General features: G+C 48.3%; 2 protein-coding genes across 2 annotated transcripts; both read left to right on the top strand.

The window, feature by feature from the left end:
• The first annotated feature begins 8,677 nt into the window (after window positions 1–8,677).
• Window positions 8,678–12,113, top strand: LOC149473131 (histone lysine acetyltransferase CREBBP-like). The gene is made up of 3 exons (XM_089684292.1): window positions 8,678–9,090; window positions 9,210–9,327; window positions 10,705–12,113. The coding sequence occupies exons 1-3, from the start codon at window positions 8,993–8,995 to the stop codon at window positions 10,810–10,812; spliced, it is 324 nt and encodes a 107-aa protein (XP_089540418.1). The 5' UTR covers window positions 8,678–8,992; the 3' UTR covers window positions 10,813–12,113.
• A 7,773-nt stretch (window positions 12,114–19,886) lies between these two features.
• On the top strand, window positions 19,887–21,449 carry LOC149473130 (E3 ubiquitin/ISG15 ligase TRIM25-like). Its single transcript, XM_089684129.1, has one exon. It carries the CDS (start codon window positions 19,887–19,889, stop codon window positions 21,447–21,449), a length of 1,563 nt encoding a protein of 520 aa, XP_089540255.1.
• Window positions 21,450–25,055: the final 3,606 nt, after the last annotated feature.

Here is a 25,055-nt window from a genome sequence, read left to right as displayed (position 1 = left end):
CCGGACGAGGGCCACATGCGGCCCCGGGGCCAGCAAAGGGCCACATGCGGCCCCCAGGGACATCCAAGGACCATGCGGCGCTTGAGCGGTTTAAGGGGGAAACTAAGGTGACTGGCTGGAGAAATTAACCGTTAGCCGCCCGGCCAATGGCCGTTTGGCGGCTTGAAAAGCGCTGCAGCTTTCCGGGTGCACGCCATTTGGCGTGCTCCCGCACATGCGCGGTTTGCGCGGTTGCAGAGCGACGCAGCAGTGCGATCTGTCACCGCCCGTGCACCTCGGACACGGCCGATGACAGATCCGAGTACCGACTCCCGTTGCCGGTACCATGTGACCTGCTGTGACCAATCACAGCAGGTCACATGACAGTTGTATACAATGGATGGCTTCATTCATGATGCCATCCATTGTATACTAGTGCCTAGCTGTGAATGGTCACAGCTAATCACATGCACATGTCATGTGATTAGCTGTGACCAAATCACAGCTAAGCACAAAAAAAAAAAAAAAAAAAAAAAAAGCTGAATGAATCGATTTCATTCAGGTAAATGCTTGCTTATAGCAAATTAATTCTTTGCTATAAGCAAATTGTGTAAAAAAAAAAAAAAAAATACTGATCACTTCCCCAAAGTAGTACAGTGTTACTATGGTAACATTGTACTATTTTGGTCATAGTAAAATATAAAAAAAAATCTTAAAAAAAAAAAAAAAATGTAATAAAAAATTAAATATAATAAAAAAAAAAATATATATATATTTTTTTCATACTGTCACCAGTCAGTGTCGCTGTTCACCGCCATGCCAGTTATATGGTGACGCTGTACTGCACTGGTGACAGTATGTAAAAAAAAAAATAGTGAAAATAATTTTTTTAATTTTTTAATTTTCCGAAAAATTATGACAAAAAAATACAACTTCAAAAAACTCGCCATGCCTCTTATGAAGTACGTCGGACTGTCTACTCTGCAAAAAGCGGTCATTTGGGGGATATCTGTGCTGTTCTGACATTCTTGGATCTCAAGATATTAGATTGGCTGTCAGTACTTCAGGATTGATCAATATTCAGATCTATACCATAGTTTGTGAAGTCTATAACTTTCCTACAAACTAAATAATACATCCTAATTTGGGTTATTTTCACCAAAGACATGTAGCAGAATACATCTCGGCCTAAATTTATGAAGAACAATTATTTATTTGTAAACTTTTATAACAGAAACAAAGATAAATGTGTTTTTTTTTCAAAATTTTTGGTCTTTTTTTGTTAATTTAGCAAAAAATAAAAACCCCAGCGGTGATTAAATACCACCAAAAGAAAGCTCTAGTTGTGTGAAGAAAACGATGAAATTTTAGTTTGGGTACAATGTTGTATGACCGCGCAATTGTCATTCAAAGTGTGAGAGCGCTGAAACCTGAAAACTGGCCTGGGCAGGAAGGTGTAAAATTGCCCGGTATTGAAATGGTTAAGTTCCTCCAGAGGAGACTCAACAAGAGTCATGGAGGAGGGCCGGACGGGGACCAAATGTGGCCCGCAGGCCGGAAGTGGGCCACAGGCGGCCCGCGGGCCAAACGGGAGCCACATGCGGCCCGGGGGCCGGACTTTGTCCAAAAGTGGACAGCGGGCCGGACGAGGGACACATGCGGCCCCGGGGCCAGCAAAGGGCCACATGCGGCCCCCAGGGACATCCAAGGTCCATGCGGCGCTTGAGCGGTTTAAGGGGGAAACTAAGGTGACTGGCTGGAGAAATTAAGTTCCTCCAGAGGAGACTCAACAAGAGTCATGGAGGAGGGCCGGACGGGGGCCAAATGTGGCCCGCAGACCGGAAGTGGGCCACAGGCGGCCCGCGGGCCAAACAGGAGCCACATGCGGCCCGGGGGCCGGACTTTGGCCAAAAGTGGACAGCGGGCCGGACGAAGGCCACATGCGGCCCGGGGCCAGCAAAGGGCCACATGCGGCCCACAGGGACAGCCAAGGACCATGCGGCACTTGAGCAGTTTAAGGGGGAAACTAAGGTGACTGGCTGGAGAAATTAAGTTCCTCCAGAGGAGACTCAACAAGAGTCATGGAGGGGGGCTGGACGGGGGCCAAATGCGGGCCGCGGGCCGGACGGGGGCCAAATTCGGCCCGCGGGCCGGACGGGGGCCGCATGCGGTCCGCGGGCCGGACGGGGGCTGCATGCGGCCCGCGGGCCTCACGGGGGCCAAATTCGGCCCGCAGGCCGGACGGGGGCCAAATGCGGCCCGTGGGCCAGACGGGGGCCACAGGTAGCCCCAGGGTCAGCAAAGGGCCACCTGCGGCCCCCAGGGCCAGCAATGGACCACATGCAGCACTGGGGCGGTTTTGGGGGGAATCTAAGGTGACTGGCTGGAGAAATGAAGCCAATTAAGTTCCTCCAAAGGGCCACAAGCAGCCCCGGGGCCAGCAAATGGCCACATGCGGCATTTGAGCGGTTTCAGGGGGAAACTAAGGTGACTGGCTGGAGAAATTAAGTTCCTCCAGAGGAGACTCAACAAGAGTCATGGAGGGGGGCTGGACGGGGGCCAAATGCGGGCCGCGGGCCGGACGGGGGCCAAATTCGGCCCGCGGGCCGGACGGGGGCCGCATGCGGTCCGCGGGCCGGACGGGGGCTGCATGCGGCCCGCGGGCCTCACGGGGGCCAAATTCGGCCCGCAGGCCGGACGGGGCCAAATGCGGCCCGTGGGCCAGACGGGGGCCACAGGTAGCCCCAGGGTCAGCAAAGGGCCACCTGCGGCCCCCAGGGCCAGCAATGGACCACATGCAGCACTGGGGCGGTTTTGGGGGGAATCTAAGGTGACTGGCTGGAGAAATGAAGCCAATTAAGTTCCTCCAAAGGGCCACAAGCAGCCCCGGGGCCAGCAAATGGCCACATGCGGCATTTGAGCGGTTTCAGGGGGAAACTAAGGTGACTGGCTGGAGAAATTAAGTTCCTCCAGAGGAGACTCAACAAGAGTCATGGAGGGGGGCCGGACGGGGCCAAATTGGCCCGCGGGCCGCACGGGGGCCAAATTCGGCCCGCGGGCCAGACGGGGGCCAAATGGGGCCTGCGGGCCGGACGGGGGCCACAGGCAGCCCCATGGCCAGCAAAGGGCCACCTGCGGCCCCCAGGGCCAGCAATGGACCACATGCAGCACTGGAGCGGTTTTGGGGGGAATGTAAGGTGACTGGCTGGAGAAATGAAGCCAATTAAGTTCCTCCAAAGGGCCACAAGCAGCCCCAGGGCCAGCAAATGGCCACATGCGGCATTTGAGCGGTTTCAGGGGGAAACTAAGGTGACTGGCTGGAGAAATTAAGTTCCTCCAGAGGAGACTCAACAAGTCATGGAGGGGGGCCGGACGGGGGCCAAATTCGGACCGTGGGCCGGACGGGGCCAAATGCGGCCCACGGGCCGGACGGGGGCCAAAGGCGGGCCGTGGGCTGGTTGGGGGCTACTTGCGGCCCGTGGGCCGGACGGGGCCAAAGGCGGCCCACGAGCCAGACGGGGGCCAAAGCCGGGCCGGAAGGGGCCAAAGGCGGCCCGGGCCCGGACGGGGGCCAAATGAGGCCGCGAGTGGGACAGGGGCCGCAGGAGGCCCGCGGGTCGGATGGGGGCCAAATGTGGCCCGCAGGCCGGAAGGGGGCAACAGGCGGCCCGCGGGCTAAACGGGAGCCACATGCGGCCCGGGGGCCGGACTTTTCCCAAAAGTGGACAGCGGGCCGGACGAAGGCCACATGCGGCCCGGGGCCAGCAAAGGGCCACATGCGGCCCCCAGGGACAGCCAAGGACCATGCGGCACTTGAGCGATTTAAGAGGGAAACTAAGGTGACTGGCTGGAGAAATTAAGTTCCTCCAGAGGAGACTCAACAAGAGTCATGGAGGGGGGCAGGACGGGGGCCAAATTTGGCCCTCGGGCTGGACGGGTGCCACTTGCGGCCCGCGGGCCGGACAGGGGCCGCATGCGGCCCGTGGGCTGGTTGGGGGCCACTTGCGGCCCGCGGGCCGGAGGGGGGCCAAATTCGGCCTGCGGGCCGGACGGGGGCCAAATGCGGCCCGCGACCCGGACGGGGGCCAAAGGCAGCCCCGGGGCCAGCAAAGGGCCACTTGCGGCCTGCGGGCCGGCAGGGGGCCAAATGCGGCCTGCGGGCCAGACGGGGGCCACAGGTAGCCCCAGGGCCAGCAAAGGGCCACAAGCAGCCCCCAGGGCAAGCAATGGACTACATGCAGCACTGGGGCGGTTTTGGGGGGAATCTAAGGTGACTGGCTGGAGAAATGAAGCCAATTAAGTTCCTCCAAAGGGCCACAAGCAGCCCCGGGGCCAGCAAATGGCCACATGCGGCATTTGAGCGGTTTCAGGGGGAAACTAAGGTGACTGGATGGAGAAATTAAGTTCCTCCAGAGGAGACTACACAAGTCATGGAGGGGGGCCGGACGGGGGCCACATTGGCCCGCGGGCCACACGGGGGCCAAATTCAGCCCGCGGGCCGGAGGGGGGCCAAAGGCGGGCCAGAGGGGGCCAAAGACGGCCCGGGCCTGGACGGGGGCCAAATGAGGCACGCGAGCCGGACGGGGGCCAAAGGCGGGCCGGAGGGAGCCAAAGGCGGCCCGGGCCCGGACGGGGGCCAAATGAGGCCCGCGAGTGGGACAGGGGCCACAGGAGGCCCGCGGGTCAAACGGGAGCCACATGCGGCCCGGGGGCCGGACTTTGCCCAAAAGTGGACAGCGGGACGGACGAAGGCCACATGCGGCCCGGGGCCAGCAAAGGGCCACATGCGGCCCCCAGGGACAGCCAAGGACCATGCGGCACTTGAGCGGTTTAAGGGGGAAACTAAGGTGACTGGCTGGAGAAATTAAGTTCCTCCAGAGGAGACTCAACAAGTCATGGAGGGGGGCCGGACGGGGGCCAAATTCAGCCCGCGGGCCGGACGGGGGCCAAAGGCGGCCCGCGGGCCGGACGGGGGCCAAAGGCGGGCCGTGGGCTGGTTGGGGGCTAATTGCGGCCCCTTTTCCGGACGGGGCCAAAGGCGGGCCATGAGCCGGACGGGGGCCAAAGCCGGGCCGGAAGGGGCCAAAGGCGGCCCGGGCCCGGACGGGGGCCAAATGAGGCCCGCGAGTGGGACAGGGCCCCCACAGGAGGCCCGCGGGTCGGACGGGGGCCAAATGTGGCCCGCAGGCCGGAAGGGGGCCACAGGCGGCCCGCGGGCCAAACGGGAGCCACATGCGGCCCGGGGGCCGGACTTTGCTCAAAAGTGGACAGCGGGCCGGACGAAGGCCACATGCGGCCCGGGCCAGCAAAGGGCCACATGCGGCCCCCAGGGACAGCCAAGGACCATGCGGCACTTGAGCGGTTTAAGGGGGAAACTAAGGTGACTGGCTGGAGAAATTAAGTTCCTCCAGAGGAGACTCAACAAGAGTCATGGAGGGGGGCCGGACGGGGGCCAAATGCGGCCCGCGGGCCGGACGGGGGCCAAATTCGGCCCGCGGGTTCGGACGGGGGCCAAATGCGGCCCGCGGGCTGGACGGGGGCCACAGGCAGCCCCGGGGCCAGCAAAGGGCCACCTGCGGCCCCCATTGCCAGCAATGGACCACATGCAGCACTGGGGCGGTTTTGGGGGGAATCTATGGTGACTGGCTGGAGAAATGAAGCCAATTAAGTTCCTCCAAAGGGCCACAAGCAGCCCCGGGGCCAGCAAATGGCCACATGCGGCATTTGAGCGGTTTCAGGGGGAAACTAAGGTGACTGGCTGGAGAAATTAAGTTCCTCCAGAGGAGACTCAACAAGAGTCATGGAGGGGGGCCGGACGGGGCCAAATTGGCCCGCGGGCCGCACGGGGGCCAAATTCGGCCCGCGGGCCAGACGGGGGCCAAATGGGGCCTGCGGGCCGGACGGGGGCCACAGGCAGCCCCATGGCCAGCAAAGGGCCACCTGCGGCCCCCAGGGCCAGCAATGGACCACATGCAGCACTGGAGCGGTTTTGGGGGGAATGTAAGGTGACTGGCTGGAGAAATGAAGCCAATTAAGTTCCTCCAAAGGGCCACAAGCAGCCCCAGGGCCAGCAAATGGCCACATGCGGCATTTGAGCGGTTTCAGGGGGAAACTAAGGTGACTTGCTGGAGAAATTAAGTTCCTCCAGAGGAGACTCAACAAGAGTCATGGAGGGGGGCCGTACGGGGGCCAAATGCGGCCCGTGGGCCGGACGGGGGCCAAATTCAGCCCGTGGGCCAGACGGGGGCCACTTGCGGCCTGGGGGCCGGACGGGGGCCACTTGTGGCCCGCGGGCCGGTTGGGGGCCACTTGCGGCCCGCGGGCCGGACGTGGGCCAAATTCGGCCCACGGGCCGGACGGGGGTCAAATTCGGCCCGCGGGCCGGATGGGGGCCGCAGGCAGATCCGGGGCCAGCAAAGGGCCACCTGCAGCCCCCAGGGCCAGCAATGGACCACATAGAGCACTGGGGCGGTTTTGGGGGGAATCTAAGGTGACTGGCTGGAGAAATGAAGCCAATTAAGTTCCTCCAAAGGGCCACAAGCAGCCCCGGGGCCAGCAAATGGCCACATGCGGCATTTGAGCGGTTTCAGGGGGAAACTAAGGTGACTGGCTGGAAAAATTAAGTTCCTCCAGAGGAGACTCAACAAGAGTCATGGAGGGGGGCCGGAAGAGGGCCAAATGCGGCCCGCGGGCCGGACGGGGGCCAAATTCGGCCCGCGGGCTGGATGGGGGCCACTTGCGGCCCGGGGGCCGAACGGGGGCCACTTGCGGCCCGCGGGCCGGATGGGGCTGCATGCGGCGCGCGGGCCGGTTGGGGGCCACTTGCGGCCCGCGGGGGCTAAGGATCTCCTTAACGTGGGTTCAGTCCTGGTTCCTTTGGGAGACTGACTGCTGCGAAGGGAACCAGAACACAGACCTCCCACGCTACTGAGGTTTACCTGGATCAGGTAGCACGCCTCATGACTGGCTGTGATGTACCTTGCACTAGTACTTGGTTACCCATAGCAACTCCATTGATCCTCCTGCTAGACTTTTGTAGGAGCTTTTTTCCATGCCCCACTTGTGCTTTACTGACCCAAGTTCTTTTGATACACTAGAACAACATAACCTCAGACCAGGCTCAGAACAGTAGGCAACCTGCCTAAAAGTGCAGCCAGCAACAGTGGTCTTAATCATTGCCATACTAATGCAGTGTTGCCTCTGCCTGTCACCTGTGCTGACCCTGGCCTATGTATTGACCATGTTTCTGCCTGCTGCCTGGACTGATCCATTGCCTGTTTGACAACCACCTCTCTGCCTGCTGCCTGAACTGATCCATCTGCATATCCCACTGACTAAGTTCCTGCAAGTCACCAATCCCAGCCATGTTCTGCTGACAACTGCACTTCTGGACCACAGGAACTCTTTTGTTCACCCTTTGCTCAACGTCCTACACTTTCTGGCCAGTGAACATAGCAGAGTATAATTCCTGAGGAAATCGATGTACCAGTAGGCTAGCTTTGCTTGGCTTATAGGATGGGAACTGCTATAGGTGAAGCTGCACTAAGCTCTGTTCCCTGACCACTTTTACAGAGGCATTACAGTATGTTTTTGATACAATGTTGGTTGATTTTTGCGATACACAAGATACAATGTTCAATACATAATAAATAAATACATTAAAAAAGTCTCACATATGTGTAATGTTTTTTGGCATGTAATTCTAAGTATACTCATGCTGTGTGTAAGAAACATCTTATTAAATTGACAACTGTGTAAAAAAAATAAATTTTTATTTTCTTTATGCACTTTCCAAAAACTTGTGGCAAAAAAAATTAAATCCTCACAAAGACTCACCATTTTACCATAAAAAATACTTTTTTGTGGGTGTCCTGGTGATTCAGAGCCTCCAAAATGTGATAGGTAGTCAGTTTGGAGGTGCTCCTTGGATTTTGGCCCCTCTATGTCTCACATACTGTATGTGGTATCCCCATACTTAGAAAGAAAGCAGAATGTTTTTTGGGGTGTATTTCTAAGTATATCCTTACTGTGTGTTAGGAATAACCTAACCTAATTTTCAACTTGCAACAGAATTCATTTCTTTTTACTCATTTTCAAAAACTTGTGACAAAAAAATTAAATCTTCAAAAGGCTTACTATGTCTCCTAAAAAAATACCTTGTGGTGTCTGCTTTTCAAAATGTGGTCATTTTGTGAGTATTTCTTCTGTCCTGGCACTCCTGAGCCTCCAAACCTGTGATAAATAGTCAGGTAATGAGATGCCTAATTGATACCTCTTGAAAGCTTGAGGGTGCTTTTTGGATTTTAGGTCCCTTTATGTAGCTAGGTTGCAAAAAAGTCTTACATACAGTATGTGATATCCCTATACTTAGAATAACCAGAATATACATTGGATTCTAGCCTTCTTAGCATCGTGACACCACCGTTTTTCCCCCTTACACATTATGATCATAGGGTCAGACCCTCGGATTAAGCCACACGACTGGCATAACGTGTAAGGTGCAGAACCGTTGTCGCTAAGGACAGAAGTAAGGTTGTTTGTACAGAGCTTGGTCACACAGACATACACTATATTGACAAAAGTATTGGAACACCCAATACAACAGAGTGAATCCAGCCAGCTGTCATCTAAGCCTCTTTCATTCAGCACATTAGGAGGAAAGGACAGCCAGACAGATTCATATTGTGCAGCAGGCACAGCACAGCTGCCAACTTCAGACTCTGAATCCAGGCTGGGTTTCATCTCTGCCCCGCATTGGCCCAAATGCAGAGTAAGCAGCTGGGAATATAATGGCACTCCCCACCCAACCGCACCTGGCAGAGCCATAGACCATTGCCAAAACCACACTTCACTACATGTGATCTATTATATAGGTGACTGGTCCCCTTCATAGACTCACAATGGCTACTGTATATTTCTGCTAATGAAAAATGCCCATAGTTAATGCTTGCTATCATTTTCTCATTTCACTTCTTTACTGAATTATGTAAATAATCACAGGCAAGATGGCAACATGGGCACTATACCAACTGCTGAGTGCGCTTCAGGGGTGAGGAAAGCCTGGCACCAACCCGTGACTCAGGATCTTCGAAATCACATTGTCTACAGAATGTAAGTGAATCTAAGTAGGGAAATAGTGTTGGGCTATACTGTAGGTTTAAGAACTGAATTGTACTGAATTCCCCTAAGGTAGTATATGTGAATGTTATCCAATGTTATTCTAATTACAGGGTCCAGGCAATCTTCCGTGCTCCTGATCCAGCTCCCATGAGAGATCGACGCATGGAGAAACTGGTGGCGTATGCTAAGAGGGTTGAGGGTGACATGTTTGTGTCTGCCAATAGCCGGGTATGTATTGTACTACAGTGTCTTACAGAATTTTGTTGATTAGAATGATAAGCGAGATATGAAGATGGCTTCAATTACTGACCTTCTTCTGAAAGTACTAGTAGTCTGGATACTGTTATACTATATTTACATTTATTAATACAATTTTGTATCTGAGGTTTTTTCTGCTTGCTACATTTGATGAAGCAGGATTGTGACTTGCTCCCTGTTTAAAGTCCAACTCTAGATTGGAAATACATCCCCTCCCTCAACCCCCGCACCCCAGCATTATCATCACTTGTAGTGCAGGGTGCAAAAGCTTAGCAGTGGGTTAAAAATGTAACTGGAATTTGGCTTTATACAGTATGTGATTTTGCACTTCCATCATAGGGAGGCCGGCGGATCACTTCTGCTGTTAACACTCACAGCAGAAGCCGATCTGCGAGTGCCGGTGAACAGACATCTGCTGGCACCTGCCAATCGTTGGGCAGCACACAGAACAGAGCTCTGCCTGGGGGGGGGGGGGGTGTGAAGAATCGTGTGTCCCTGCAATCATGTATCCTTCACTTCCCCTTGCAAAAGCACTACCTAGTGTACACCAAGCGCATAGCTAGGCACACAGTTAACCCTTTTATCATCCAAGATGTTTAACCCCTTCCCAGCCAATGTCATTAGTACAGTGATAGTGCATATTTATAGCACTGATCACTTTATTGGTGTCACTGGTTCCCACAAAGTGTCAGCTAGTGTCAGTTAATATAAAAATGTCTGCCACAATATTGCAGTCCCGCTATAAGTAGTTGATCGCCCCATTGCTAATATTAAAAAAAAATGTTTTTAAAATTCCAGTATATGTACCATAGTTTGTAGACGCTATAACTTTTGCGCAAACAGATCAAAATATGCTTATTGGGATCTTTTTACCAAAAATATGTAGCAGAATTCTGTCCTAAATTTATGAAGACATTTGATTTTTTTAAAATTTTTGTTTTGGATTGGTTTTATAGCAGAAAATAAAGTATATATATATATATATATATATATATTTTTTAATTCAGTCTTTTTTCGTTTATAACTCAAAAAATTAACGCAGAGGTGATCAAATACCACCACAGACATCTCTACTTGTGAGGAAAAAATTACATAAATTTCATTTATGTACAGCGTTGCATGACTGCGCAATTGTCAGTTCAAGTAACACAACGCCGTATCGCAAAAAAGGCCTGTTCAGGAAAATGGGTAAACCTTCTGGAGGTCAAGTGGTTAAAGCAATCCTGTGTTCTGCCCATGCAGAGAGTTTTTAAGGGACCATGGATTTTAAAGATAATGATTGTGTAATAGTGGAATTTAGTTACTTTCTGTTTGTCTGTTTACCTTTGTCTATTTCATTTCATCCAGGATGAGTACTACCATTTGATTACAGAGAAAACTTACAAAATCCAAAAGGAACTAGAGAAGAAGCGAAGGTTACGCCAAGAGAATGTTATGAAGAATCAGACCTTATAAATACACTATGTGGCCAGAAGTTTGTGAACACCCAGCCATTCCCCCTGAAGGGGAAACCTATACCCATGGGTTTTGATAAAATTTTGACTGCTGAAGCCAGATTGGAAAGTAGATGTATTTATTATACAAGCATGCAGGGCGAGAAACACAATACATAGTATCAGGGGCGGACTGACAACTCATGGGGCCCCCGGGCAATAGGGGATCATGGGGCCCCTGTGTCCTTGCCCAAACTCAAAAAAGCCTATGAAAAAGGTACCAGGGGCATCTCATGGGGCCCCCTATTGACCCCGGGCCCTCGGGCAGTGCCCGAGTTTTCAAATGGTCAGTCCGCCCCTGCATAGTATTGGATTCTAAAGAGAACTCTGTCTAACTAATGATCTCTAATACAATTTATATGTCCTAAACTGGATGGGACTTAGCTTTCTCACTTTCTCTGATGTTCCATCTGTGTAGTAGTTGTTGACTACTTATATTTATTTGCATACAATACCATTGACCAGAATTTTACAGAAGTGCTGAACTATTTAGGAGATAAAGAACATTTTTTACCTTAATGCATTCTCTGCATTAAGCTAAAAAATGTTCCAGTGGAAGTATCGCCCCCTTTATACTTACCTGAGTCCTATCTCAATCCAGCAGAGATTGGGGGTGGGGTGGGCTGCACTGTTTGTTTCTATACACACACACAATCCGGCACAGAAGCAAGCCCACAGTTGTGCCCCAATGAGAAGCAGCTTCCTGAGCGGTGCACAGAGAAGAGGAGGAGCCTACAGCCCTGGCAGGGGGCCCAGAAGAGGAACTTTGGGGCCTCTCTGTGCAATACCATTGCACAGGGTATATAAGTATAACGTATGTAGGCAGGTTGAAATTAGCCAGATAGGTCCTGCTCCAGATGGGAGGGTAGGGGTTAATGCGTTCCAGGTTCTTTGGCTTTTTTTGGCGGGATCTTTGGGTCGAACCCACTGCACATGTGATATAAAAGGGGATGGTGGGCCGAGTCCAGAGTTTTGGAGTGATTGCCTGGTCTTGCCCATTTTCCCAGTTCCCAGAGGAGAGCTACACCTGAAAAGAGTACAAAGATGTCATAGTCTGCCATCAAGATGTAAAGTTGCCAAAACTTTACTGTCAAAGACTCCAGTGCTGGAAAATGCCTCAGAAGGACTCTGTGTAGCCTGGCTAGACGTAGGGACTAGGGACTTAAGATGTTGACTGTTTTTTTGACACTCTACTGGATTGTTATGTCTGCTTGGATTCTATTGTAATGTTGCACTTTAATACAAGTAAAGCATTAAACTTTGCCTCCTGTCTGGTCTGAAGTCCTTGAAAAGGGTGCATTGCACGTAACTGGCACTATCACACACTCTACAGCTTGTGTCACATGGGGTATGAAGAGTCAGCACGTTAAGAGTCATTCTAGTGGAAGTTATACATGTGGTTGCCATGAGCAATGAAGGTACAGTCAGCAAGCAGCCTGTCGAAATGTGTACCTGTTATAGGTAGAATTGCCTCTAGCCACCAGGGAGATGTTGTTGACACTCCCGATGCCTCATTCCGTCTCCCTTAGCTAGAACAGAACTTCAGTGCACAGGTCCCATCCTGTAAAGAGGTACAGAAGTTCAAGATTTAAAGCCAAGTTCACTTTTGAGCCTGCGCACGATGGTGTTCCATGCTGCTACTGGGACCGGTAGTGGGAAACACTGGACAGGTGACTGTGGTCATTGTTTGACATGTCCTGTCTAATTGCAAGTTACAGTAGAAGGATATCATTTACACGGGGACTTAACTGGAGAACAGTGCAAGTGTACATGGTGTACATTCATCTCTAATAGTAGGGGCCTGCCCTAACACCGAGTATTTCTTGGCAGCCAGCTTAGCCTTGTCCTAAGGCATTGGTGAAAGCGGCACAAAGGTACCCCTTTTGTGTGAAGTAGGGGAGACCCTGTACAAGGTGCCTAGTGTAGCCCGGAAGAACCCACCCTTGCTTGGCACTCAGTGGGGAGGGAAAACATGGAGGATGTGACATACAACCACCACTTTGCCCTTTACATGTATGTTATGTAATAAAAAACCTGAACCTTTACAAACAGTTTTAAATCACATTTTTTGTAGAGTTAGGCAGGTTTAGAACATATGACAATGTTTTTATTGCTGTTTGTGCCATCCTGTCCAGGTTACTCCTCATTTCTTTCACAGGTGTCACAGGGACAGGACGTAAGAGAAAATCTCCCCAATGGAGTTACAGATAGAAAAACCTTCGAGAATTATTAACTCTGGCTAAAATGGTAGCACTTCCACCTGGCAGCACTAGGGTCGTCGGTTCGAATCCCATCCACAGCACCACATGCCTGAAGTTTGCATGTTCTCCCTGTGGTTGCATGGGTTTCACCCCACACTCCAAAGACATGCTGGTAGGTTAATTGGCTCCTGTCTAAATGGAACCTAGTATGTAAATGCATGAATGTGAGTTATGGACCTTAGATTGTACGCTCCTTGAGGGTTGGAGACTGATGTGAATTTACAATATATATATGTAAATTGACAGAGCTATATACGTAAGTACCTGTAATAATAATATTTAACGCTTCCCCATTCTATGCAAAACTAGAAAAAGTTTCTGGTTAGGCTTTAAAGGATATCCAAACCTTGAAACCAAATGTAATGCACTGTAGCTTCAAACGATCCATTATGCTCAATCTGCAGATTCGAACCATCCTGCGGGGATCGTCGGCATGCAACCTATACAGGCTGACACCAGACCCGCTCCACGAAAAGGTAAGTTGTAAAGAAAGCCGACGATCCCCGCAGGATGGATCAGATCTGCGGATTGGAGAGTATAATGGATCGGAGTCCGATCCATTATGCTCAATCCGCAGATCCGATCCATTCTGCGGGGATCGTCGGAGGGGGTGTCACCAAGCGTTATTGCACCGGGTGACACCAACCCTAGTCACGCCCCTGATGTAAGGTGTACTGCTTTTACTCACGTGGATCTGCTTTCTTCTCTCTCTCTGGGACGGAATGTGCCCAGAGAGAGAAGATTTAATAATTTCCTGTGCCTGTGTAAATGTAATCACAGGTACAGGAAGATCTCTGAAAGGGCAGGGATCATTCAGAAGATCCAGGCCGAACATCACTGGCCTGAATCTGTTGATTGATTGGTCAGGCACCAAATCACGGCACTGGTGGGTCGGCGGGTACGTGCGCGGTCGCCGCAGTCGCACGAATCACGTATATATACGTGATGTCGCACAGAGAGTCCCCCCGTAGCAGTATTTCAGCTATAGTGCGGACTTAAAGCAGTTAAGATAGTACCCATTACCCTCAATTTCCAACCACTGATTCAGCATCCCCCACCCTTTAGCTGTGTGATGAAGTACTGAAAAGTCCAGGATAACAAACAGACACTTCACAGGCAGAGCAAGGGCAAGATACCAGAACTACACAACAGTTCCATGGGAGGAAAGCAATGGAAAAAAAACACCCACCTCTAGAATGCCCTTAAGACAGATGCACTGTATACAGGACACTGGCACACGGCTATTTTTATACAAACTCAGAATAAAATGGAATATTTATTGAACAGTAACAAGGATGAAATAAAATAAACACAACTCATATAGTGTTATAGTGGTGCTAAATAAATAATAAATAAAAAAAATGTGAAGTGAATACCACAAAATAAATGTGACCAAAAATGAATAAAACACCCGTGATTAACGTGATAAAAAATCAATTTAAATTAAAGGTGATCAAAAGTCCATAACAAAACATAATAAAGTGATCCAAAGTCCATAAACTCAATTCTTCTCCTTCACTGCGTGCAATAGACTGATAACAAGTGCTTCACAGAAATCCCCCACATGGATGTGCACTCACCACAGATAATTGCCTTCCACTCTTGTGGTTGGCAAACAAGCTTCCTGGGATAATCTTCCTGTGATGGAGGTGTAGGTGAGACAGAACACACGCAGAGAGCGGTCGGTGCACAAGGTTTTTATTGAGGGATTTGGGGCACTTGATTGGTGCAGCAAGGGTTAAGTCCGGGGCACACAGCAGAGGGACAGTTCAGGCAGGTAATGGGTAAAGTTCAGGCTACAACATGGCAGTTCAGACAGACAATGGGTAAGTCCGGGCACACAGCAGAAGGGCAGCATGGCAGACAATGGGCAACTGGGCACACAGCAGAGGGGCAGTTCAGGCAAAGATAATCCGGGCACACAGCAGAAGGCAGCTCTGGCAGGCAGGTTAATCAGGGCACACAGCAGAAGGCAGCTCTGGCAGGCAGGATAATCAGGACACACAGCAGAAGGTAGCTCTGGCAGGCAGGATAATCAGGACACACAGCAGAAGGTAGCTCTGGCAGGCAGGATAATCAGGACACACAGCAGAAGGTAGCTCTGGCAGGCAGGATAATCAGGACACACAGCAGAAGGCAGCTCTGGCAGAGAGGGTAATCAAGGCACACAGCAGAAGGCAGCTCTGGCAGGCAGGAGGTCCGGGCACTCAGCAGAAGGCAGCTCTGGCAGGTAGGAGATCCAGGCACACATCAGAAGGCAGCTATGGCAGGCAGGGTAATCAGGGCACTCAGCAGAAGAAAGCTCTAGCAGACAGTAAGTCTGGGCACTCAGCAGAGGGCATTTCACAGGGAAGCAATCCAGGGACTCACCAGCCAGCAGTGGCCTCAGCAGAGGAAGTCTAGGCAGATAGGCACCAACTCCTCACGGGTCTTCAGAGGGCTGTGTGTCTTGGCCGCAGCTTCAAGACTACACAGGCAATATAGGACCACAAGTCCCAGCAGTGCACAAAGCAAAGCACAGTTCAATGCATCTTGAAGTTAGGTTTCAGCCATGAACGGCTCTGTCCATCCTGGATCAAGCTCTCCTATTGTAAGAGTCTATCTTCCCACATAGGACAGTATATGGCCTTCCCAATTGACCAAGCCCCAAGCTCCATAAGAAACCATGCTGTCTGCACTCCCTACTGGGATAACGTTTACCTCCCACCCCTTGCAGGGCACAGGAACTGCAAATTCTAAACAGACAAGTTGACTGTTGGCCGTGTTAACAAAACAACACAAAAATAAAAGAATATTTCTGCTGTCTATCACACTTCCCAATTATAGATGATGCTTATAAATTGCATAAGAAAGAAACTCCACTACCTCGAGATATATCATGTAAAACATAAACAGAAAGATGCTCCAATGGTGTAGTATAAAAAAACAGATTCTTTAATTTAGTGAATGGACATTACTCACAAGCAAACTAGTAAAACAAGCCCAAATGATTTGACCATGGATAAGCCTGAAGTGATCATAGACCAGGTGCTCTCACCATCTCCGGTTTGTTGATATCTAACGCCGTTGGGTCACTGCTGGTCACAGTCCATGTCACTCCCGGTCGCTGCACCGTCACTGACTGACGCGTTTCGTCACTTCAGACTTACTCATACCTCCATGGTCAAATCATTTTGGCTTGTTTTACTAGTTTGCTTGTGAGTAATGTCCATTCACTAAATTAAAGAATCTGGTTTTTTATACTACACCATTGGAGCGTCTTTTTGTTTATGTTTTACATGATATATCTCGAGGCAGTGGAGTTTCTTTCTTATGCAATTTATAAGCATCATCTATAATTGGGAAGATTATCCCAGGAAGCTTGTTTGCCAACCACAAGAGTGGAAGGCAATTATCTGTGGTGAGTGCACATCCATGTGGGGGATTTCTGTCAAGCACTTGGTTATCAGTCTATAGCTCACATTTATTTTGTGGTATTCACTTCACATTTGTTATTTATTATTTATTTAGCGCCACTATAACACTATATGAGTAGTGTGTTTATTTTATTTTATTTATTAAAGTGGCAGCTTTTTCATATATAGATTACATTCAGCGCAATATAATAGGTGTTGATAATTGTCACGATTAAATTATCACATTTATTTTTTTTTTAGTAACAAGGATGGCTGGTGAGCTGCCAACTTCCCAAAACTATGGCGTGGACAGAAAGGATGTCTGTTTAACCAATGGGCCTCTCAGAAGGCATGATGCCAGTCAGCAGCTGCTTAGCGGCTCCTTAGAGGGGTGCAGGAGTCCCTGTGCACCTAGAAGGCCACATAGCAGCATTAAAATTGATACAAGTCATTGTGATCGGACATGTCCCACTCGATCAGCTCTGAACTATGAAACCACAGGCTGATTTCCCACTTGGTTACTTCTACAGAATCGCTACCGTGGATTATGTTCCTGAAAGGGACATAAAGAGAGGTTCCTAGAGGTGCCTAACTTTACAGCCAGCTCCATGGCCTGGAGAAATGACCCTCTATTCCTTTCTATGATTCAAAATGCAGATCAGGAATTCTGACCTCACTGGCTCCAGTGGTTTAGTGACAAGTTATTGAAACCAAACACAGCCAGGCAACTAGCATTTACTGAATATGGGGTTTCAGCAATCAAAGTCTGCATATTTCTTGTATGGTTTTCGCAAAAAAGCTAGGCAATCCATGCTGTAACCCTTGCTCTGCCAAACCATTTTTGCACCTGTTTAAAAAAAAACAATTTATAGTGGAATTACAGGATCTCCAATACCCCCACTATTGCTGTATTGTCCATGTTGCCTGGCTCCTATAAATAGAACAAAGAGAGTTTACTTGATCACTTTTTGACAGTGGCCCACACTGCCTTATCAAGAAAAAGGAGAAAATCTGGTACCTCCTTTCCACTTGACTGGGCTTGTGAGCCGGACCTCCCCTTGGCCATCTAGAGGAGCTGGTCTTTGGGGAAAAAGACAAATCAGAGACTTACAAGAACACATGGACCGTCTTCTCCTATTTTAGATACTCTTCAGACTTCACAATGTATTTTAATTAACGTAAATTCTTCCATAACTGAGCACACTGGTCCTGGCCCATACCACTGGTTTGAAGAATTCAAGGAGGTGATGGGTTCCTATATTATTATTTCCACTCTTCTTTCTTTTCTTCTGTATGTACACTACTCATCTTTTAAGTGTTGCTGTAACTCAATGATACTTTGGACCACATAAACCCTGGGTACAGTGGTAAGCTCATTGTTAGGTGGCCACTCTTCCCACCTCCATAGGCATGTAGCCTCCTCTTTATCCCTACAGATTTACACTTTACCACCCATGCTGTAATAGTCTCCTTGTGTCACGATGCCTCTAGTCTTTGGGACGGCTGTTCTACAAGCTCAGGTTGTATATTTAAATGTTCTTGCATGGCAAGACCACTTACTTTTATCTCACATATATATTCTTATTATTATAGCCAAATTTACCACCCTAACTTCTCCCACAGTTTTTACACTACATAGACAGTAATACACCGAAACGTGCAGATTGTTCCCGATTGGTGTGCTATTACTTTGTGGAACGTTTCGCCGAATGGTTCACGAAATATCGGTGTTTTTGTGGTGAAATTGGTCCCATAGGAATGAATGGCGGAATGTTCAAAACTAGAGTGGGAGCTGACAAAAGCTAGCGTGTGTGCTGAAAAATCAGGACATGATTTCTAAACTGCCATCACTCCCTCATTTTCAAGGCCACCTACACAAATCTTATATCAAAACGTTCAGCTATCCCTGCTATCACTAAAAATGTCCACGGCAATTTCTAAACTGCGACTGTGCCTTCATTTTTAATATTTCAGAGACATACTATGCATCAAAATGTAGGTCTGTGTCTTGTGATTCTCACAATATAAAGCTCTTTGCTGTAGGATTTATAGTGTTTACTCTGCCCAGTCCAACCTTTTCACAGTTACTCTAGCCACTCCAACCACACAACAGTTACTCAAGCCTCTCCACCTAGTTACTCCGCCCACTCCAGTTGTAGACTGCTGGAGGCAAGAACACTTCACACAATTTCCCCAGAAATTGTAGCTTTTCTAGTTATTATTATACAGTATTTATATAGTGCCAAAGGGTATGCTCAGCGCTGTACAGTAGCAAGGGGGACAGAACATGAGACAAGACAGTAACAATACAATACACGAGGGGTTCGAGGTCCCTGCTCTTTCGAGCTTACAATCTAGGAGGGAGGGGAAGGTGGTACAGGAGGAGATGGCTGTGGGGGATGGAGTGGTGGGAGGAGTGGAGGAGGTTAGTTGTTAGGTGAGGTCGGGTGTTAGGTGAGGTTGGGGTAGGCTTCCCTGAAGAGGAGGGTTTTCAGGGTGCGCCTGAAGGTAAGGAGGGTAGGTGACAGTCTGATGGATTGGGGTAGGGAGTTCCAGAGGATGGGGAAGTCCTGGAGAAGTCCTGCAATTGGGCGTGGGAGGAGGAGACCAGGGAGCTAGAGAGTAGGAGGTCCTGTGAGGAGCAGAGGGCACGGGTAGGGTAGTATTTGGGTATCAGGTCAGTTATGTAGTTCAGGGCGGCATTGTGAATGCCTTTGTAGGTCAGAGTTAGCAGTTTGAATTTGATGCGTTGAGCAATCGGGAGCCAATGAAGGGATTGGCAGAGGGGGGAGGCAGATGTGGAGTGGTTGGTGAGGTGGATGAGTCTAGTCGCTGAGTTTAGGATCGACTGGAGTGGGGATAGCGTTCGTTTGGGTAGGCCAGTGAGAAGGGAATTGCAATAGTCCAGGCGTGAGATGATAGCTTTTCTAGTTATCTGTTATTATCTCTTCTGTTGTGACACGTGATGCATTAAATCTACTTTGAATAGGCAACGCCTGTGTTTTGTCTCTCATTTTACTCTGCATTGGATATACTTCAATTTGTATTGGGATTCAAGTTTTATGGATTGTATATTTGCACTTTCATATGTATTTTATCTTGAGTAACCATTGAATAAAGTATTGACTGTGTACAGTAATAGCACTGTTCTTTAGAAACATTCTGACTACAATTATGCTGTGATTTACAAATAGCCAGACAAAATAGCATTTTCAGAAATGGTATGCAAAGGCTGCTCCCATATTTCTCCCATGACAGGTCTATTTTCAATTGGCAGTGTTGACTGCATGTGTTAATGTTCAAGCTGAACATTCTGTGAATGTCTCCCGCCCTTCTAGGAGGAACATTTTCACTTTCATTTCTGCTTCGCCCGTTTCAGCATGGCGTCTGTCAATCTACAAGAAGAGCTGGACTGCTCCATCTGTCTGGACATCTATAAAGATCCTGTGTCACTAAGATGTGGACATAACTTCTGCCAAGACTGTGTGGTGTCTGCACTGAAAGCACAGAAGTCCAGACTGTATACCTGTCCCGAATGTAAAGCTGAGTATGCCGAGTGGCCTCTACTAGAGAAAAACAGGAAGCTACGAAACATAGTGGAAGGTTTCCTATCTATCCAGAGAGACCAGGAGAAGATATTATATACGTATTGTGTTAAATCTTCTACACCCGCTGTTAAGACCTGCCTCCATTGTGAGATCTCTCTGTGTGCAGAGCACCTGGAAGCCCACAACAATAACTTGGATCATGTTTTAACAGAACCCACCTCCTCCTTCGGTAATAAAAAGTGCTCCATCCACAAGAAACCTTTGGAGTTCTACTGCTGTGAAGATACTACTTGTCTGTGTACCTCCTGTTGTTTGGTTGGAAAGCACAAGGGACATGATGTGATTCTTGTAGAAGAGGCTGCCGAGCAGGTGAAGGAGAGACTAAAAAATGCTTTGGTTAAACTTACTCCACTGGAAGACAAACTTGAAAAACAAGTTCGAAGTCTGCAGGAGCTCAAGAAAAAAGTGCAGGGGAAAGCACATTCTGAAAAACAACAGGCTACCAACCTGTACAAAGATATCAGAAGACAGGCAGAGGTCCAAGAGAAACAAGTCCTAAGTGACATCTCCAAGGTGGAAGAACATGTTTTACTCAAAGTCTCTGATGTGATCAAGGAGGTGGAATCACAAAAGACCAAGCTGTCCAAGAAGATACGTGAAATGAAGAAGCTGAGTGACATGACTGATTCAATAGCTCTTCTACAAGAACAGCAAGCAAGTGTAAATGAAGCTTCTGAGGGCCAAGATGTAAAAGTCAATAAAGATACGGACATCCCTGGTCTGGATGAGGTTTTGGTTATGTTGACTTTGCATAAATCCATTACTGATTTTGTGAACAAGGCAAACTTGAAAGTTTCTTCCCATATAAAAGAGGCTTCTGACATGTTATTGGATGTCAACACTGCGCATATGAATGTGGCTTTATCCCATGACCTGAAGGTAGCATCATTTTACACAACACCTCAGGTCAGGTCAGAATTACCTGGGAGATTTACATTCTGGAGTCAAGTGTTGAGCACCAAGAGCTTCTCCTCAGGACAACATTTCTGGGAGATAGAAACCAGTCACTTTGGACTGTGCGAATTTGGGGTGTGCTACCCTAGCATGGAAAGGCATAAAGAAAGGTCTGGTATTGGAGAAAACAACAAGTCCTGGAGCTTACGACTTGCTCCGAATAAATATTTAGCTATGCATAATTCAGAAACACAGGAAGTTCCTCGCACGTCTCCCTGCTTGAGATATGTTGTGTACCTGGATTACAAGTCTGGACACTTGTCCTTCTATCAGCTGTGCGATACCATCCTACATCTGCATACCTTCAAGGCAACCTTCACCGAGCCCCTGCATGCTGCATTCTATGTGGATGATGGCGCTTGGGTAAAGATAAAAAGTTAAAAGGGGTACTCTGCTTTCTGACTGGTGCAAAACAGGTTCCAAATTTTGAATTTGTGTATTTAAAACCTGAACTAGGTTTTTTATTGTATATTCACATTGGAAATGACATGATCTCGTAAGTATGCATATCTCATACTGAGAGTTCGCTGTGGAAGCTCTCAATTACTGTAGTAGTCACTGCTATTACAGTGATCGTCACTGTCTTCTGGGTCTTGTGGCAAGCAGCTGCCCCACTCCACACTGATCACAGGGGTTCGCTCACTTGGCACTGCTCGTCATCACCCATTCACAAAAGACCTTGTATTTTTTCAATGAATACAAGACTGAATTAACTGAAGAGGAGGGATGGTGATATCACAATCTCCACCTCGTCCATTCAGAGAACATCATGTATTCATTAAAAATGAAGAGGACAGTGGTGATCAGTGTAGTACAGTAGCAGTGATTGGCAGCTTCGACATTAGCTCCTCAGGTATGATGTGCATACTTACATTGGTCTGAGCTGGACCAATCAAAATATGCAGTGAAGATCATACCTGAAGTTCAGCATCAATGATCTAAAGTGGTTGTAAACCCTTACATATACCTAGTGAAGTGACTGACCTTATATGATAGACAGGGGTGAAACAAATCCAAATACGTTCCAAGGAATTGTTGCTGTATTGTCTCCCTTTATGTTGTAAAGGGCTGAGCAAACTGTTGGTGCTATATAAAACCTGTATAATAATAATAATAATAAGTTGTACCTGTTTATTTGCAGCCATTTGTTCTGTACATCCTTGTAAAACTCAGAGATGAAAAGGATTATTCAAAGATTCACAGAGCAGGGGTGGGGAGCTGCAGTTGCACACTGTATAAGAGCTCTGAGAGCTGATTGGAGGAAAGGGACTCCCCCCCCTTCACACAGCATACAGGAACAGAACTGAGGCTGTCAATCACAGGCTGTCTGCTGGAGCTCTCTCCCCTGTCACCTTTTTAGCTCTTGGTGTCAGGAAAACATGTCAGAAGTGACTCATGCTGATAACAGAGGAACAAGACAGCAGAAAAACGACACATAGAGCTTTGGGGAGAGGCAAGTAAACACTATAGAAATATGTTCTTTGTTCAGATTTCATGTATGAGGTTTACAACCACTTTAAAGCTGACCTCTGGGGAAAATTTTAAACTACCCTTGTAGGTGGGGCTTTCCCTGCACTGCAAGGGTTAAATGCTCTTTAATCCTAGGGTACCATTAAAAGCAGCTTCACTTAACATATCCTATGCTATGGTTGTGGGGGACCCTCGGCATCCTCACTTATAATGCAGACCACTGGTCCTGCATTGTATGTGTATGATGTAAGAATGCCTGCAACTCATGGAGTGCTGAAGAGAAGTGGCTTTCGGCGATCGGCTACATGGAAAGGGAGAAGCCTGCAGGTGGAAGGATTAAGGTAAGTAAAACTGCATTTAAAGGTACCCTAAGGCCTGGCTCACACCTATGCGTTTTTAGTGATTTTTTTTATTGCAAAAACTCACTACAGTCCATTTAACATAGTTTCCTATGGGACAAGTTCACATTTATGCATTTTCAGCCGTTGTATTTTTGGAAAGGATCAGGGACTTGTTTTTTTTCTGCAGCAAATTGCAACATGCATAGGTGTGAACCACGCCTTAGACAAAAATGAGCATTTAGCCCCTGCGGTCCAGGTTGAGCAAAGGTCATTTTAAATTTTCCCAGCTTTATCTAGTATGCAGAGATTTCCCTATGCAGCAAGTGACCAGGGGCGGACTGACAACTCATGGGGCCCCCGGGCAATAGGGGATCATGGGGCCCCTGTGTCCTTGCCCAAACTCAAAAAAGCCTATGAAAAAGGTACCAGGGGCATCTCATGGGGCCCCGGACTGACCCTGGGCCCTCGGGCAGTGCCCGAGTTTCCAAATGGTCAGTCCACCCCTGCACGTGACTTTTCTATATGTGGACTTTTTTCTTTAGGATGATTTATCCAGATATAGGGCTGGATTCTGCACTTACCCCTGGTTCACATATCCGCGTTCCTGCGGTCTGCGTTTTACGCGGACACAAGAGCCCATTCATTTGAATGGATTCCCGCGCCCCAGGACACGCAGTGAAGAAGTCCCTGCACTTCTTCTGAAAACGCAGCCCGCATGGGAACCTCGGTTCCCAGTACATTTGCGATTTCCAGTGCGGGCGGAGTGCCATCAGAACTAATGGCACCTGCCCGTGGGTCCGCATTTCTCTGTGCGGGTGGTGCGGCTGCACTGATTTTTTAGTGCCGATCCGCAGCAGCACCACCCGCACATATGTGAACCTAGCCTTAGCGTATCAGTGTCTGGATTTGTGGAAGATGATAGGCACATTAAAAGAGCCATTACTGAGAAAGCACATTGACTGGCATTGCCTTTTGAAAATGCTAATTATCTGGCTGTTATGCTGAGTTTTAGCCCCCATGGGCTGGGACGTATTTTGGCTGGAAAAAGCCCCCAAAACTAGTGGGTTTCTAGGGGAGATTTTTAGCTGTAAAAATGCTCTAACGATGAAAAACGCGGTAAAACGACGCAAACTGGCATTTTTGGACTTTTTTGACCAAAAAGTAAAATTTTTTTGGTAAAAAAAACCACAAAGTTTTTTAGCTGTAAAAATGCTCTGATGAAAAATGCGGTAAAAAGCAGCAAACCGGTATTTTTGGACTTTTTTGACCCAAAAAATTTTTTTCTGTTAAAAAAAACAAAGTTTTTTAGCTGTAAAAATGATCTAATGAAAAATATGGTAAAACGCCGCAAACCGGCATTTTTTGACAAAAAAAAATATTTTTTTTGGTAAAAAGAAACGTTTTTTTAGCTGTAAAAATGAGCCAATGAAAAACGCAGTAAAACACCGCAAACTGGCTTTTTTGACTTTTTTGACCAAAAAATATATTTTTTTTAGTAAAAAAAAACAGTTTTTTTAGCTGTAAAAATGCTCTGATGAAAAACACGGTAAAACGCTGCAAACTGGCCTTTTTGGACTGTTTTGATCAAAAAAAAATATTTTTTTGTTAAAAAAACAGTTTTTTAGCTGTAAAAATGATCTGATGAAAAACGCGGTAAAACTGCCATTATATGACCAAAAAAAATATTTTTTTTGGTAAAAAAAAACAAGTTTTTTTTAGCTCCTCCTCAGCCTTTCCACCCACTGCTATCTCCTGCTGTGTAAGCAGATGGCTGTGTCTGCAGGTTTATCCTCTCACCCAGAGATTTAGTGCAGCACAGCTTAGGAGCGGGATAAACCCTGACTCCTGTTCTCCTCTCTCCCTCCTGGCAGTGCAGATTTGAATCCAATCAGAAGGCAGAAAAGAAGGAGCCAATGGGAGCATCAGTAATGACTCATTGTGCGGGCACCATGGATGATGGGAATTGTAGTTCTTAAAGGGATGTTTCACCACCCTTGTCAAATGAGGGCTAACAAGTTCTTGACTTCAGCTCCCATAGATCCCTGATAGTGGAAGATTTGGAGCTTCACCATTTTTCTGGGCAAATCTGCTGAGAGGGGGTCAGTTTTAGAGAGGAGAGCAAAGGATATAGGCCTACTGTAGGGGTCTGTATTACACATCCACGGGACCAAAACCA

The sequence above is a fragment of the Staurois parvus genome, unplaced genomic scaffold, assembly GCF_062004578.1.
Source record: "Staurois parvus isolate SC_StPar_1 unplaced genomic scaffold, SC_StPar_1.0 ptg000018l, whole genome shotgun sequence".
NCBI lineage: Eukaryota > Metazoa > Chordata > Amphibia > Anura > Ranidae > Staurois > Staurois parvus.
This window is presented reverse-complemented; position numbering and strand designations above follow the sequence as displayed.